The sequence below is a fragment of the Helicoverpa armigera genome, chromosome 13, assembly GCF_030705265.1.
Source record: "Helicoverpa armigera isolate CAAS_96S chromosome 13, ASM3070526v1, whole genome shotgun sequence".
In the NCBI taxonomy this organism is placed as follows: Eukaryota; Metazoa; Arthropoda; class Insecta; order Lepidoptera; family Noctuidae; genus Helicoverpa; species Helicoverpa armigera.
The window spans coordinates 2,368,485-2,386,779 of record NC_087132.1 but is presented as its reverse complement, the minus strand read 5'-3'; the positions used below and the strand labels follow the sequence as shown (position 1 = coordinate 2,386,779).

At 33.5% G+C, this 18,295-nt stretch overlaps 1 protein-coding gene across 2 annotated transcripts in view; it reads left to right on the top strand.

The window, feature by feature from the left end:
- The first annotated feature begins 415 nt into the window (after positions 1-415).
- LOC110384332 (uncharacterized protein) overlaps positions 416-18,295 on the top strand; it is a 31,915-nt gene continuing 14,035 nt past the window's right edge. Inside the window, exons 1-3 of one of the 2 annotated variants that reach the window (XM_021345569.3) lie at positions 416-584; positions 2,300-2,427; positions 13,330-13,447. In XM_021345569.3, coding sequence (XP_021201244.3) covers positions 553-584; positions 2,300-2,427; positions 13,330-13,447 — 278 coding nt within the window. In that variant the 5' untranslated portion in view covers positions 416-552. Of the gene's footprint in view, positions 585-2,062; positions 2,428-13,329; positions 13,448-18,295 lie in introns of those variants that run through there. The other variant, XM_021345568.3, reaches the window with a different exon arrangement.

Below are 18,295 nucleotides of genomic sequence, written 5' to 3'. Positions count from 1 at the left end.
ATTATGATAAATGAAATAAGTTGAATTTTTTGTCAAGGACAGATTATGATCATATTTTGTCCTACTTACTACTACGCTGTTTTGTTTTTACGCTGGCAGCACTAAAGTAGTAGTTTTTTTAACGTGTTGCACAACAGAACAGCGTGTTCACCGTAAAATATACCAAAATGTTTATCTTGATTTCATTACATTTTAGCAACAAAAATAAGTCGCCGAAAATCATACAAATTATTACTAAAAATTGTATTTTTTCGTGTCAATTGACATTTGCAAAATGCATATCACAACAGCTGTCAGCTGTCAATGTCATCTCGCGAAATTTTCAATCTTTCTCTGTCGCACTCATATCATGAAGATTACTCTATCTCGCTTGCACTCGCTGTGTTTATTCTAGAGAAAGTATATTTTTACATGAAACGTGTGTGTCTACATACTGGCCACACATAACATCAAAGAGTATTTTGTTTTCTGTAACGTTTCACTTTTGTTTTAGTTCATAACTTTAATTTTTACTAATCTTAGATAAGTTTTCGCTCATATGAAGTGTATAAGATGGATAACGTATACATATTAAACAATTTGAGGTAAGTAAACTTGCGAAATGAGTGCGTTTCTATGTCGCAACTTTGTTCTTTGCAACGTATCTAAATATTATATGAACCGTGATGCATGTGTATCGTATAATTTTACAAATGTACTACTTTCTTTGTATTGCTTTGCTTTCCTTTACTTCAGTTGAAGCTGATTGCACATTGAAACGCACTTCAAGAGAAAGTTTTGATATTTTCTTATGTTCTCACTCCTGTCGTTATGAAATGGTCTAGAAAGTTGTAAAGCACACAATTACTAAGGACGGCTCATAATCAAGCTCCAAGAAACTTGAGAAATCCTTTTTGTGTGGTCTCTTGAACTAATTTTATTTGAAATATTCTAATGTGGGTATTTGCATTTGGAGACAAGGTCTTTTTATATTGAAAGACTAAAAAACCACTGAATATGCACTATAAAAACAATAATCACAAGTAGATTTATTCAATTTGAATGTCACATGCCAGAGGCACAATCTAAAACTACTAAGTAGATAACTCATAAAATTATCAGACTATAAGAGTAGTTAACAAAAATAAGACAAACGATTGGGGTGCATTTGCTATAACTATTGTAATTAGCCTATAATGTTGCACTGGTAGGTAAAGGCCTCTCATATTGCTCCCAAAATACTGATTCTTGGTCCGGGCCCACCAGCGTCAATAATAGACATCTAGGTCTTCAGAGCTTCTCTTCATGGGCTCTACCCCATAAGCTGTGTTTCAATGATTGACAATAGTTGCCCATCTCTGAACATGCATTGCGCTTCCGATCTAGGCAGTTCCATTTTAAGGTTGCCACCATTTAAACAAATAAATTAAAATTACTTTGTAATCATAACTCAGTATTGCTTTTTTAAAAATATTTACCTTACTTACGATATATTTGACATGATCAATCACAGCAAACTCATGTCAAAGAAAGATAAGTCAAGCTCTAAGAATAACGTAACTTCTGGTTGGCAACCATTTAAATATAAAAAATATATATTAAAAAAACAAAGAAAATAATAAAATATTAAATTAAGTTTATTTAAATGAATATGCACTAACTTTACTATCCAATGAAAATTTACTTCACATAAAAAAATGGACAAATAATATTTTTTATAAAGTTATTTAAAATTTTAATTTATTAAGTTTTACAGAAATAAAATAAGTATTTTCGTTAATCAAACGCCTTCCAATTTTGGCACTTAAGGTTAAGTCATGATTTGGATAAAAGCTAATCAGATTTATGTAGTTGCTGTCCACCATCCACTTAATATTTTTGTAGCCAACACAAATCTGTACAATCAACTCCCAACTTCATGCACCCCACACTTAGCAAAGGCATACAAACAGGATATGAATGAGCACTGCACACTGTTTCATCACAGCATTCAAGTAAACAAGTTACGAACATTCGCCCATATGATGTATGGGCATTATGAGCCAAAGTTCAAAACTGGTATAGCTAATCAGTGGACGTCACGACTGTATCGTCCCTGACGGGAGCCGCTCAGTCGAACACTCGGCAGCGACCAGTGTGCGCGCGGGCTCGGCGCGAAACGCGCGTCTTCAATCGCAATTACTTATCTACTTCTTTGTGACGTACGAATGACCAGAGTTTCTTAGTTTAATAAAACCCATTGTGTTTTGTTCAAAATGAAAGTGGACAAAGATTCGTGCCTTCCGGGGCCAGTGGACACTAAGCCCATTCTCTCTGACAGGAAAGGGAGCTTAAAGGTGACCATCACACCGGCGCAGCACAAGACCCTCACACATCTGCCCAAGAGGCCGCCAGTGGACTTGGCGTTCACTGAACTCACCTACAAAGTTCAGGAGGGAAGAAAAAGCAGTAAGTAAATCTTTATTCTTTACTTCGAATTAAACAATGACTTCGAAACAATGAAAAATTATGAACAATCCGTTGGATTGTCTCTATTGATTCCATTTACGTAAATACTTAAGTGTATTTAATTATTTAAATAACAAACTGACTGAATGTTTCCAACGATGTCTAAATCATTAATTATGTCCGTGTTAATGAGACTATACCTATGACCTCAATCATTATATTTCCTCAATGTCCAAGATAAGTTCAATGTTTATATTTATTTTATCAAAGGAATTAATTCCAATACCATGTACCTATATATGGTTAACCTTAACATCTTGCATCGTGATTTCCATTAATTTATTTTGATACTACCTACAGATACCTAAAGTGTCAAAGGTTTTAATGTTTCTTATGAGCTCATAAGCTTAAACATCTGAAACCAATTTTAGGTAGGTACTTAATCCAAAAAGGAAATTATTTTTATTTAAAGTTTCTTATTAGTAAGTTCCAAACATACAATTCGGATCGAATAGTTCAAAAAACAATTCGTATCGGAACCTTAATGGGGACAAAGTACCAAATACCGAGAATGTTATCGGAGTTCAACACAAAACAAATACGGAAGAACATTATAAGAGGAATAACAATAATATCCCTTAAATTGGCAAATCAATTTATTACAAAACAATAATCATTTTTTGTTATTTCCTGGTTTATTACGATGACAGATGACTGAAAAAAATCGAAAAAAAATCTACCTATTACAGTTTTCGCGAAAATCTATGTACTCCGGGGAGTACGTTGCCAACTATAGGGGTTCTTCTGTTCGTACTACGTGGAGTACGTTGCCAAAATATGAATAAAACACATTTTAGTCAAATCTTCCCTTTTTTAATCATAATTCTTATCAAACTACATAATATGCATTTATTGCGTGTGAGATTAGCGGAAGCAATTTCTTTTGTAACTTTCTCCTACCATAAAACACAGGAGCACATTGCATTTCACGCAAAAAACTTTAGTTCTTCTAACTTTGCAAAACCTACATCGTGATTGCTTATCTGCTATTTCTGGAAAATTTCCGACAGCATTTTCTGATACTGTTCACAGGCCTTTCAGCTGTAGGTTTCTGAATTATTTTCTTCTTCACCCACCCAAATATCACCATGTACCGGACCCCTTTCAAGACGTCGGCTCTTCTACAAAGCTCGGTACATAGATATAAGCATATCTGCTAAATCAGGTCGTGTCAGGTTCAAGCACTGCTGAAAATGAAAAAGAACATGCTGTATGACATACAATTCACGACACAACTGAAGTCATTTTACATAAAAACCAATAAAACAAGGGTAGTTTGCATTTCTAAGTAATAGGCAATGTACTTCGTGTATACCAAAGTTTATGTTGTGGACTTCACTACGTACTTGGCAACGGTATTCAGGGAGTACATACAAAGTTATGAACTTATAAAATTGCGATTACATTATTTACACGCAAAATTACGAATGATTGATATCATTTATAATGTTCCTATGCAATTTAAAAACAAAAAACCACAAGTCCCATCCAAAAAAATGTAGAAAAACACACAAAACTTACCCGTGACGCAGATACGCCAGACAGCTCCAAAAACATTTTGAATTTGACAGCTATTTTTCAATGGAATCACATTGAAATATTTTTTCTAACAAAATATACAATAATTGCAAGCCAAAAATAATAATAAATTGTATTTTTTTTAAATTAGTATCTCAATAAATTTAAAAAAAGTTAATGTCTTTGGTGGAGTACGCTGCCAATTTAAGGGATATACATAACCTTGTAAACTATAGATTCTTTACGAAAACACCAAATGTGATAGGAAGCAAATTAAAACTTGTATGATGTCAATCGAAAATGTACCACAATATAGGTACAGCTAGTTGATTTACGTCAATCCAACCCGTATGAGGTATTGGAAGCCCTTCCGAATCCTTTATTTCCTCATTAACTTGAGGATTGGGGTGGTCCCACATGGAAACATTTACGATCAGAACTAAGCTAATTCAGAAATATTGAAACATCGTTGTGTGTAGAATGTAGAGAAACTGAGAAGAGAACTGTTTTCAAATTACCAACTTCTTTTGTATAAACAGTGTTTGAAACTCCTCTTCAGTCTATCATGAAGATATTTGTTGCTTTATCTGCGACAAGATTTTCCAGTTGCTTTTAACTTGCTTTATTGTTTTCAATCTTACCTGATTACTCAGAGATAATATTGTCATGTTTGTTTCGTACGCATTCATTAAAATGTCAATATAACATAGTTGTATGCACTATTTTATATAAAAAAGGCATATAGGTATAATAACGCAAAACGGGCTTATTTTCCTGTTGTACACAAATTCAATGTTTTTTATCCGACAAAACTAAAACCCTTCGTGGCAGAAGGTTATACTGTTATATTGTCATTGGATGGCTCCATTCGAGTCTGTGGTTTTATTTTAATCTTTGGGATTTTACTAAACTTAATGCATTTTTACTTAAACTTGTAATTCCACTTCGATCAAAGGCGATTAAAGGCAATTAAGCAAAATTCTTCTAAATAATGAAACCAACTTCATTAAATTGCTACAGCTAATGTAATCCCATAAACATATTTTTAAAGTTCAGGTTCACGCAAAGAGCCCATCTGATGAATTATTTTTTTCTGTTGTTTATGTTTTCCTCAAGATCCTCCATTTATTATTGCATATCAAAGGGATCCATTGTTAAGTTTCTTTGTTTTCCTCGTTTCCTGCTACGTTAATAGCGATTGCTTCATTGAGGATGCTACTTGAATACTACTCGTTAACTACGTCTAAAGACAACGAACACACACTGGATGGACGTCACTCTTTTCCAAAACTTATATAAGTTAAATCTTTATATCACTTGATGTTATTGTCCTTCGTCTTTAATTCTTATATGAAATCAATATCTTTTGGCAGAAACTGCATTTAAAACAGGTCCACTTTGTGAGTCTTCCGTATTTTTGGGATATGAGCCAAAACAGTTCATTTACATTGCGGCTCCTTATTCCAAGATACTGTCAGCTGTAGATTTGCATCGTTTGTGGCATAATTACTATAATTATGCTCTCAGTCAGCAGTTCAGGCATCTTTTATCCTTGCTAGTCAAGGTTAGAGCCTTTCTGACTTAAACGTCAAGATGACTTTGCTCCAACGTTTGCTGTAATTACATGCTATTATTTAATTGCATTTCGACACGTGATTTCATTTTCACACAGTTGTGATGCACCGTATTTATTGTAATTTGAATTGCCATATTTACTATGTACTTGGTATTTTTTGTCATTACCCGTCTTGGCTCCGACCTCAAACGCAAGGCTACGATTATCTGCAGTAAAAACATTGTCGACTCAATTTGATACCGAGTTCGCAAATCTAACGGTATGTTTGTTCGTAACTAGGTTCTCTTGAAAAGTTAAGTTTTTAGTAAAGAGAAAGTGCGTTTAGAGAGTTATGTTCACCATGTGATTCTTATTTTTGCTATTTTCCCTTACGAAAATGATGCCTATTGACCACAATATCTTAGATTGTAACCAAACCATAGATTACCAAATTCAATTCAAGGTTGCGAAAAAAGTGCTCAATTGACTAGACTGCCATCAAATTAATTGAATACGGGATCCAGTTCTATCGCATTACAATAATTAATGGAGCAAGTAATGTGATATTTTCATTTGAATACCAATGAGATGTATAAATAAAAATAGGAAGTCCTTATGATGCGATGTTTCTCAGTTTCTTTAGATGGGCATCAACTAGACTGGCTGGCTAGTTATTTATGAAGCGGCTAAGGAAGCAGTCATTGTACGTATAGGTAGGCGTCCACCAAGCAATTTACCTCTTCCGTTGGAATTGGTTATGGCCGGTCGTCTGCCTCTGCCGTACTGTTGTTCACATTACACAATATATTGGCCATTTTGAAATCGTATTTACGTTTATAGGAATAATATTAGCAAGTGTTTATTTGCTTGCATTCCCTGAATCCCTTCTCCTTTTGAAGGCTTTGTCTTTAGGAACTTGCTATATGAATCTGTCACTTTCATATCTTTAATATTTTACTCATTCCTCATAAAGTGCTCATGTTCAATAGTATTTTTATCTAAACGTTTAGTAACAATTGTGTCTCATGGCTGATTCATACCATTATTTTGATAACAGTGACACATATTACTAATTCAGTGGTGCAAAGTTAACTCTTTATCACAATTCGTGAAATAATGGATGAAGATAAAATGTCCATACTTGCATAACTATACCTATATTTTGGTTTATCGCCCCAATGCTGGGCACAGCACAGGCCTCCGCTCATATAGACAAGGACTAGTTCTATGTCATGTCCAGATTAAACACTAGTAAGAAAAGAAAGAAAGTAGGTAGTTCGAATCGTTTAGGCCAATGAAAGCACAGTTACAGTTACAGTCTCGGTACCAGATGGTAATGGTTATCTACAAAGCTATTTACAACTGATAGGTACTAAGAATTTATTGATATCACCAAAATGATTTCATGCTCTATATCTTTTGATTGAATAATCTAATTAAAAAGATTCCGATGTTACCTATACCTATTTCATGTATGGACTAAAATATTTTTGATTGGCTTTTTGAAAATGTATTAATTTTAGAGACAGATTTTTGATTTCCTTTCATTTAATCCCTTTCGCTAAAACGTTCTAGTTGACAAAAGACACCTGTGCAGCTTATATTTAATGTTTCACAAGAGCTTGCAAAGGCCTAAATATTTTGCTGATTCATCTTTTAGTAGAAAGATCCACTTATATTTCAACAGTCATGTTTAAGTAAGATGTTTATTGCATTTGGATTTATTTTAACGTACCACAAACCAAAACGTATAGATGGTTATCACACACACATATTTATTTTAAATAACCTATAATGACAGTACATAATTGACTGGCGTACTTATTGTACTTGAATTACTACAAAATCGGTAGCCAAACGAATTTATCTACCAAAGTATCGCAGTTTTGAATACGAAATATTTTAGTTGCGATGTAAGATAAACTTACATTAATACTTTAATCGTTTGATAAGAACAGGTATTGCTTATCATTATAGTCAAGGCACCAATTGAGAAACTTAACAATTTTTAAATATACACGCATGCTTCGATAGATAACATGTTTACGATTCCTTTTTAGTAGCGATCGATAATTATTGATAGTGATTACAAAACTTAAGTGTTGATATTTCATGTCCAAATATTTTGTACAACTGGTTTCGTGTTTAAATATTTTTGTCGGTCGTTTTTAGCCATTTCCATTTTAGCACGTAGTGTTCCATTGGCTAATCCTAGGCTAAAGGTTTCCTTTTCCTTTTTGGGTTAGTCTTGTTTAAAATTATTTGGGGTCATTTCTTTAGCAACGTGTCCAGTGGACCCAAAGTCGTTATTTACTTTATGAGTGGACCACTTCCACTAAATAGTGGAAAGCCCAGTTCGTCTCTTGTATCTATCTGAATCTTTCAAGAGGACTCCTGTGTCCTAGTTTTGTTCATCCAACCACATTACCAATTTTATTTTAATACCCATAGAAGGACTAACTTATCTGTCTTTAAGTATTGCGACTTGCTCAATTCCAACTTTTGTATTTTGATCCTATTATCTCATTAAATATTCTTAATTAACAATACTTATTTGCTGATTGGTTGTTGTTATCATAGTTTTAGTAATTTTGTAACGTAATTAGCAATGTTTTTAAGGCTTTATCTATGCGTAAATATTTGTTTTTCTTGTACCTTTTTATTTTTTTCTCCATCGGCTGCGTCCACATCATATTATTATGAAGCAGCAAAATCATGACCAGTTTTATATACTGACTAAGAACTAAAAATAAACTTCTACAATAGGTATATAAGTAAATAAGTAATTAGTTATCCAAACTATGAATTGCGAAATACTTATGATGCGATGTGACATGGAAACTTGTTCACTATTTATCATAGGGAAAACCGCACGTTATACATAAATGGTTGCAAACTGACCATGGCATTTTTGTAAATAGGGAAACAGGTAAATACTTCCATTCATTGATTTTTAATGTACCTAATTGTAAATTTCCGCTTTAAATGATAGCTGTATCATTAATTCAGGGTACCCTGAATACCAATTACAATACTCGCGTTGTAGTTGCTTAGGATGGTGATCTTCTTCTATATTGGTATCATTTAAATTAAAATTTTAACTGACATAGGTGCGTTTTTAAGGCAATCCGAAACAACTTTAGTCGTTTTATACACATAAGTAAGCATAAGTTTATACGTGTATCCTGCCATTCAAATTCACATCATATGATTCTTGGAGAACTTGGTCAAATGACTTAGCTACTAAATGAGTTCTTAGTAGTTATCGATATGAAGCAAAGGTTTCTGTTCATAGCGATAATGAAATGAAATGCGTATCTAGACCAAGGCTGTAGTTGCCGACTTAGCTAGCCCTGTGGTGTTGCCACATTTTACTCTATCATATGTCTATGTCTGTTGGAATCTTTGTTCTCTGCAATAACAGAGGACACTAAATATAGAAGGGGAAAATGACGAATCTGATTTGTTGTAGCTTTCTGGGAATACCTTTCTGTATTATTCCTCTGTTATCGAGCAAGATCTCCAAGCACAGGTATTTCCAATACTTTAAAGGAGGTCTCTTCGTGAGATACTTACTTAGGTATATTAATGGGAATGTTGACGCAATTCACTTTTTTTTCAAGGGCAATTGACGCAGTGGACTTTTTGATGCCCTCGTCGTCTTCTTTGCAATCCATAAGTGACTTTATCTCCCTTTTTTCGTATGTTCGTATCTTCCTTACCATCAGCGTTAGTCATCAATCCTTTAGTTATACTCACTGCATCTTTTATTGATACTCTTACTTATTTAGGTACTTATACACAATTACATAGCTATATACAGGAAATTGTATGCATCGCTGTGTATGTAGATTGCAGGTTAACGACCTTATGTAGGCGTAGAGGAAGGTAAATGAACAGCGCCATTTATAATACAGTGAAAGGCTGATATTTTACTTTAATTGTTTATCTTAACCTTTAGTGGAATCAGGAAGAAGTACTTAACAATGGGCAGTGAAATGCCAAAAACATGATGCTTGAATAATCATTAAAAGCCTTTTAAGGAAGAAATGGGAGCCGAACATAGATCTCAGTGGCGTGCACTTGGAGAGGCCTATGTCCAGCAGTGGACTGCGATAGGCTGATGATGATGATGATGATGAAGGAAGAAATGGCATGAAGGTTAAAGACAGCTAGGGATTTTTATTTATTTACTTTCCATGATAAAAAAAGGATCCTTGATCATACTGGTTTATGCTGTTGTCCCGGTGTAAAGTTCATTGGTTGGTTAAGGGTTGTTTAACCCCCAATAGTCTAGGTATTAACCAGTGCGTAATTTTGTCAGTTCATTAAAACGCAGCGTTTAAAAAAAACGTGACCCTCATCTCGTCATTAGTTAAAATCTTGTTTTAGTGTATATTTTTTTTTGATGTGTTGCATTATTTACTTTTATTTCAGTTTTTAAGCTTAGTTGTGTATATTTTATATTATTTTTCAAGTCAAAGACTTCTTACCTGTTCATGCTTTGTTAGAAATAAGACTATTTCAATAGATAAAACCGTAATTTGATTTTTGGAACTTCTCAGATATTTTGTGCTCTTTAGGGCCGCTTTTACATCAGTGAGAGCTTGGTATAAAGATTGACCATTCTCTTACTGAGTTATTTGTTCTATTGACAAAGGATTCCATATCATTGTCACGTTTATCCAAACGATTAGTTTTATTCCATAAGTATTAATAGATCAGCTGTCTCGATATGTTATCTAATTGACATGTTTTTTGTGACCTCGATAGCTTAACGCGTAGGCCATTATTGAATCCATCTAATTAAAAAAGCTATTTGATATGAAAGAGGTAAATATGTCTGGACGAGATATGTGAATTATTATGACCAAAAGTAAAATTGTTTTAAATTCCTAGTTAATATTATTCATGATATGGAACACGTAGTCACTAAAGTACATTTAAATGCAAAGTTTTGTTGACAAAAAATCAATAAAATAATATCACGTTTTATGTAGATTAGGCAGCAATAATATTTTTGTTGTTTTCTGTAGAGAAACCTTTGCACACCTTACGTGTATTTCTATACGATGTTATTTACTTCAGACTTTAATGTGAAATCTTGTTTTCGACATCATAACATAGGTGTATTCGAATGCTATCCTATCAGTCTATCAATGGCCATGGGCATAGGAAAGTAGGCCTACGGGAAACGTTTATACCTAATATAGGAAACGCTTTGCAATCTATACTAGAGTTATAAAGCTGATGAGTTTCATTGTTTGAACGCGCTGATCTCATCACCCACTGATCGGATTTGGAAATTTATTTTAGTGTTAGATAGCCATTTTATCAGGGAAAGGCTATGCGAAGTCCCCTTATTATCGGAATATGCGAAGCTGTTCCCATGGGACGTGGATGAAAACGCCGTCGGAAACTTGTACAAAATACACAAACAGCAAAATACTCTTAACATGCTCAAAAAGTATTATAGCAATACAAGCTTTATGCAAATTTTAAGTTGTATTTATTCTTGTTCATAAAAATAGTAAACTGGTTAAAAGATTTAAAAACGTCGAATAATAGTCACATACTTAGTTACAAAATAATGCCATTGTTTTCCTTGAATTCAGAATCACACACCAACTATCATGAACCGTCTAATATCATTTTACACAATGCAAAAAAGTAGATACAAGTATTAATTACACAAATGGTATCCCCAACAATTTTCTTGAAGTCGTTAATTAAAATTGATGGTTTGCATGCGATTAATGACGAAGTATAACGTGTTAAGTGCATTCGTTTGACCTTTGCACTTAATGCAATGTGCAATTTTATTGTAGACGTACGAGTAAGATGGATTACACATACGTTACGACAAAAGAGTTTTTGTTATTTAAACTCAATACTACATGCTTTATGGACAAAAAAATAAGAAACACATCTTTGTGGATATTTTTGTATCATATCATAATCTTACTCCGAGAGTATTATTCCAAGAACTCATTAGACGAACGTCTTTTAAATTTTCTATATCTAGAACATTTCTCATTGCGGAATAAGTATAATAAAATACAAAACAGTAGGAATGTTACAACAATAGAGGACAAACTAAAGCCCATATGGGCAACGGACTTTAAATCATGAGTAGGTAACGTTTGACGCCGAGAACAAAGGATTACGAATACACATTGCGTATGTTAAGTTAGCTATTAATATTCTGATAGTTGTCCCTTAAGTTTAGCGTTGAACACGATTCTATTGAAATGGAGTTTGTTTTGCTAATAGGAAGGAGGAAGTTTGTTGACTGCTTGTATTTATTTTGGTATACTAATTAATTTAGATACGCTTTTACAAACATAAGTGTGTGATATGATACTAATGCGTGAGAAGATAATGACAATAATGACAATCCTGTTCTTAAAAAATATGTATTAAATCATCGTCAGTGTCAGTTGAAACAAAATTTTTAATTAAGCAAAAGAAAACGAGAATTATTCTTATTTGAATCTATCATTTTGTAAGACGCTTAAGGACACGAAAAGATTAAATGAATGTCAACAAACTGAGTACAATAAAAATGAAATTTCATACGATCAAGCATTTCTGCGAATCTAGCAACATAAATAGCTTACACTACGCAAGTTGCAAGTATCAAAAGCCATCGTGCGAGGGAAACCGGTCGCTTTAACGATGTTCGTAAGTGTTTACCTAGCAACCACTACGTTGCCTCGCAATATTCAAGGCAAATATTGTTAGAAGCTACTTATTATGTAAAAATATCATAAAAACTCTTCTTAATTTTGATGTCGTCAGAGAATTATAAATATTTTTAGAAATGTTGCAATAAGCGAGGGAAACAAACGTTGTCAGAAATCTTTGGAGGATGGGAACTTGATTGTATCTGACAAAAGTATTGTATACGTAGGCCATAGAACAAATATGATTAAAGAAAAAACACACTGGGTTTGAAGCAGAATGAAGAGTTCTTCAACCCTCTTTCCATTATAATTTTAGCTTCTTTAACAAAAACAAAACAAAGGTATAGCAGTGAACTTTGATGTAATGTCTTCCAATTCTAAACTGATGGACAATTTAACAAAAGAAAAACAATATTTTGTGCTTATAGGTGCTGGCTGGCACGAACAATTGACGGAAAATCCTATGCGTAATATTAATTTGACTTTTAAATCATTGACAGATTGTTTGTTGAACAGACGTCTATAAGGACGAGTTAACTAGGTTCATTGCTTACGCACAATATCTACCTTACCTTACATTTCTGAAAGTTTATCCTTGTCTTGGCTCTTTCCCAGAAGATGTTATCTGAGGAAATATGCAATTTTATTTTAAGACAACTTCACATAGACTCGTAAACGAGGAAGGCAATTTACGTTTCCTGACATTTAAGTTGGAAGGTCCAAGCAAGACGTCACTGTTATTTCTTACATATTAATATTAAATTTGTAAACGACTTTTTTTTTGTAGAGGCAGGTCTGTGAACTGTACAAAAACTTGACCTCTAAGCAACAGCATGTTTATTAACTTAATGCTCTGTAATTACTTAAATTCTGAAGGCTCTTGTGCTGTGTGACTTGCAAAATCTCATAATTTAGCTGGCGACAAATCTCATGAATATAATTTAATGTTTAAATCACGGCAAATGTCTCAAGGCAATGTATGAGTGGAATTAATGTAACTCTTAAATTCATATGAAGAAGAATAATAAACTAATACCCCTTTACTCTGCAATTTTTTGCTAAACATATTTTTGTTTTCCATAGATGTGAAGACAATCCTCAAGTCGGTCTCTGGCCGACTTCGGTCTGGCGAGCTGACAGCCATTATGGGGCCATCCGGTGCTGGAAAGTCTACCCTACTCAACATTCTTACAGGATACAAGTAAGTGAAGACAATACCTTGTTAAATATTTAATAGGCGAGTTTGCCCGATACTTGGCACTCGGCTAAAGCTTCTTGGCGATCGTACATTTTATACTGATTGGATTGATCCAAAACTCGCTTTATGGTATAAGTAAGTCACCTTTTATATACCAACTCAATCTTGTTTTACGAGATGCCAATGAGTTCCAAAATGAAAAGATTTATAAGCCATCGAACTCTGGCCTGTTTTGGACAAGTAAGGACATAATGAAAACTTGATTTACGCCAATTGCAGAAAATTGCATAGAATAGTGTTTCGAATTGGCTAACTCGCAGATATTTGATGCTTCAAATTGATTGCGATGTTCATTCTGCGGAGGTATTCAATTACAAAATGGCTGGAATGGTCGTAAATAAGGAAATTGATTGTCTTTTGAAGAATGAATGTGCAGTTTTATGAGATATAGGATCTACACATCATGAAAATACCTATGGTTTTGAAGAGTTCGTATAAAAGGCATTTAAGTATTACTGTTTTTTTAATTGATCCGTTGGCCATTTTACGAAATACGAAGCCTTCTAAGATCAGTCGTATAGTAAAACAGAATGCATAAAGTAGGCTACAGATTTTTAAATCACGAGTAGGAGTTTGATGTGATCCCGCAATCAGGATCTAACACCTGTAAGCTTGCTCATATGACCTAGTTCGTTAGAATTTGTTAGATGTTGATAGTGCTGGATTATTTCGTAGTTGCGATGCTTGCAGGAGGCCGAAGTATGATGACCAAGCCGCTCATTGGTCGCAAGCCTGTGCAAAATAGTTTCTAGTAAATAATGAAGAATGTTGCCCTTAAATGACAACTTCTTTCGTATTTTTGTTCCCACTATTCTAGTAACGTTTGAAAGAAGATAAGAGACACTTATTAAGTTTTTGCTTCACTTAGTAACTTACGTCATTGTACTAAATAATCCTCGTGTACTTTATTCATGTAGGTACATGGTATGTTGTGATCTGCTAATGTCATCGTTCCTAGCATAGTTGGCGCAAAACTTACGACAACGTTATGCAATCATACACATGTGCAAACTGTGTCATGCTATAAGTTTTCACTATGTATGGACTTGCTTCTCAGTTTATATTAATGTTTATAAAATAACCTTTTATTACTTGGCATCTTGCTTATTTTATAGATATTATTTTTCTCACAAAGATGAGTTAATTGCTAAAGGAATAAATCTTAGCTTATGTTCTAAGAATATTACTTATTTCAACGCATTGTGGTCTCCACAAAGCGTTGTTTTAATATTCTATAGGTCTTACCTCCTTGAGGTAGGTATTAATTGCCTTCTAAATAAAACATGCTCACTTGACTCTTATAAATATAAAACCTTCAGAAGCCTTGTTGATGTCACAGATACATTTTTTACCTACATGAGTTGAAATAACTCGTTTGTAGCTGATGTTTTGCTAGTATCATGTATTATAGGTACTTAATTAGTGTCTAGTGACATTGCGTGGTTGTTCAATGTCACGCAGTCTGGTCAAAGGGCTGGTAAATAAACAGATTTGATCCGGAAGCTATGCGGCTTGCCTAGTTTTTGTAACTGATAAAGGGTTAAGGCCTCTTGTTCAGAAAAGGAAGAATATGGAACATTCTCTGATAGACTTACTTGCTTACTTCTTTAGAAATTTTTGGAGCAGTCTTATTTTGGACACGATTTTGGACCACCAATGCGTTATTTTGCCTTGTTGCATTTGTACTCTTATGTGAGATATAATTGAAATATAGCCTCAATTCTTAAGACCTCAAGTCTTTTATCTGTCGTCTCTATTATATTATAGACATTGACATCAGTAATTTTCCTTGACCAGCATTTGCGAAAGGTCTTAAGGAAATCACTGCAAATCTTCATAGTTTATCATATACGAAACTACCTAGTAATTGTTGAAGAACAGTACAGATCTTGTTTAGATTTTAAAGGCATTGGATTTGTGAAATCTAGTTTTAAATAGTGCTCGAGTAACGTCCAAGATATTGTGAACTAAATTTCAAGTTTGATTTTAAAGGAGTAAGCGATGTACTAATTGACATCGTTAAGTAATTGCTTTGAGATCGCATTTATTAATAGCCAGAATCATTACCTTAATATAATGGATGTTTTGTCGTCTTGCAGGAAAAGGAATTCTATTGAAATAATATTGGGTTATATGGTTACTGTCATCTTAAGTACCTATATACTTAAATTGTATTGGAAGTTATGAAGATAATAAACAACAACCTTTACTCCCAATTATCGTATCAGTGTCCCTTTTCTTGTCTTGTTAAATAAATTATCCGGTTGGAAAAGATGAAAATGACGGCATAGGATAAACCCCAATGCAGATTACTTTTTTAATTCGCCATTTATGCCATACATATCCAACTATGTATAATATACTTACTGTATACTATATACAACAGTAACTTCATGAAACACCGAGGATGCAATAACCTACACACAGTTTAAAGGTCAATCAGATAACAGTCTTTGTCTTTTGTAAAACATTTAACTTTATTCTGTATTCTTCAGCCAAAGTCCAAATCAGTGTTACTCACCAGCAACCAAGATTTTATTTGTATCCTGCGTCGTTACTAATCCATGGAATAAAACAAATAATATTGTTTTCATCATCAAACCGGATTTGGTTATCACGGCTAGCTAAGTGGGTCGAGTCGAGCGTCCGAACGGCGATTTACGCAGTTTCTGTACTATTGCGAACATTTATGTACTAGAAAGAGACGCATTCACTATCTCTGTTACTGCACTGATTAAAATCTCTCATCTCGCAGTTGTAACTATTTTAACAGTAAAGCGAATAAACCGCAAATGCGTTGGTGAATGAAATAAAAAAAAAATGTTGTAGGCACAGCCAAAGCGTTGTTTTTTTATGAATTTGAATAAGGAGGTTATTTAAAAGATTTTATTCTAAAATACTCAAGTTATTTTGATTTCATATTCTATTTTCGAATTTAGCTAGCTCTATATTACCTACCAATGAGATTTTTTTACTTGATCACCGGTTTTAGTTACCGTTTAATACGAGAATTAAAATTAAATCATATTGATAAAAAAGTTCGGAATATTTATAGATCTATTGACGTCATAAAGCAATGCTTTGGAATGTTTTTAAACACAAGTAATATTTATAATCAAGGATTTCATGGTCTTTATGTAGTTCCAGTGCGGCAACTTTCCAGAAAGATTTTGACCAGTCCTTCTATGCCAAACATTTTACAAATAGACTGGTAGTTAATTGTGGAAAAATATATATTTATGACTTATCAGAAATATCAATTTAGCTTGGTATTGTGTATATTTGTCAACAAGACTTGAAATTCAAGACGTAGTATAAAATGGTCAGTCACCTCAGTAGGAATGTATTTATAAACACGAAATACCAACTTATTGTTGTGGTTTAACAACGCTAAAAGTATGTCATTTAGTCAATGTTGTCACAAAACTGTCTTCTTATAATATTTGGTCTTTGTGGACATATTGTCACAACTCTTGTTACTAATCGATAAAACAATGGTTTTAGTTTGTATTTTCATTCATTAAATAAAAGGTTCAGTGTACCGATTCTTTGTTCAAGAGCTGGCAATTATGTCTCAGGTAGCACTTCAACAAACTTAATTATGTAGTAAATTCTGATTCTAAATTAAATGATTATCATGTAAGCTTTGCATTTTCATAGTTAATCTTCATATCAGCGAAGGCTATCCCTAACCTATCAAATTATTTGAGTGCTTCTTTTCTGTCTGCGATCTCGAAGATGGATCTCTAGGAGGACCCATTACTCTGTGTTTTTTTGGTGTAGACGCTCTTTACGAATTCTGCATTGAATAATATTCATGTGATGAAAATCTACATGTATCTACTTAATAAGTTTCGAAACCAAATTATTTTAATCTCTTATTGGCAATATCACTTCAGAATTGGAGTGTTAACGCAAGGTAATTAACACACATACATAGTGCAATGAAGAAAGTAGCTTCCATGGTATTCTGCGAGTAATCACACAAGTAGAACGGATTGTATTGCCGCAATCGACTTCTACTTGCTAGATACTAGTACGTTTAGGCCCAAGACGAAGACAACATACGTAATGTTTTTCTTAAAACAACTGACTTTGAGAATTGAACGGGAAAATTCATAGTAGACAGTTGTTTTTAGAAAATTTACGTTTATGTTGTCGGTAACCAAGGCCCAAGTTTACTGTTACCTGCTTCATATCGACAAGTTCCTGACGCATGAAATAATGCAAAGTACATTGAAATAAGGAATATTTTAGTATTTTCTACATAAAATATGAAAAGCAAAACAAAACTTATAACACAGAAAAAACATGAAACTTGATAGTAACAAATATTTCTTCATTCAAATGTAATGCCTACATTAACATATCCTATTTCTACTGTTATGCAATAATGGCAAATGCACAAAACGATCAAAATGACACACAAAGGTTCGATATAATTGCATGTTCCAATTACCTATGTGAATATCGATCCTGCTTGCAACTGTTCATATCGATTAAATAATTAGCAGTATAGCATGGTGTACCATAGATATTTAATAGGGTCAGTATAATATGTTGGCCTTGGGAGACAATGTCATATAAAGTAATTTCCATACGCCATGATATCGTATTGTTAAAACCCATTGGTTGATTGATCATAACAATCACTGTATACACTTAAATATCCGTAATAATCCATGTTGAGTTTTGTTAATCGGAGAGGATAGTTCCTAAAGCTCTCTGGGATCACAAGTTATTTTGTTAAAATATTGAATTAACCTCGCGTTGTGGTCCTTGGAGAATACA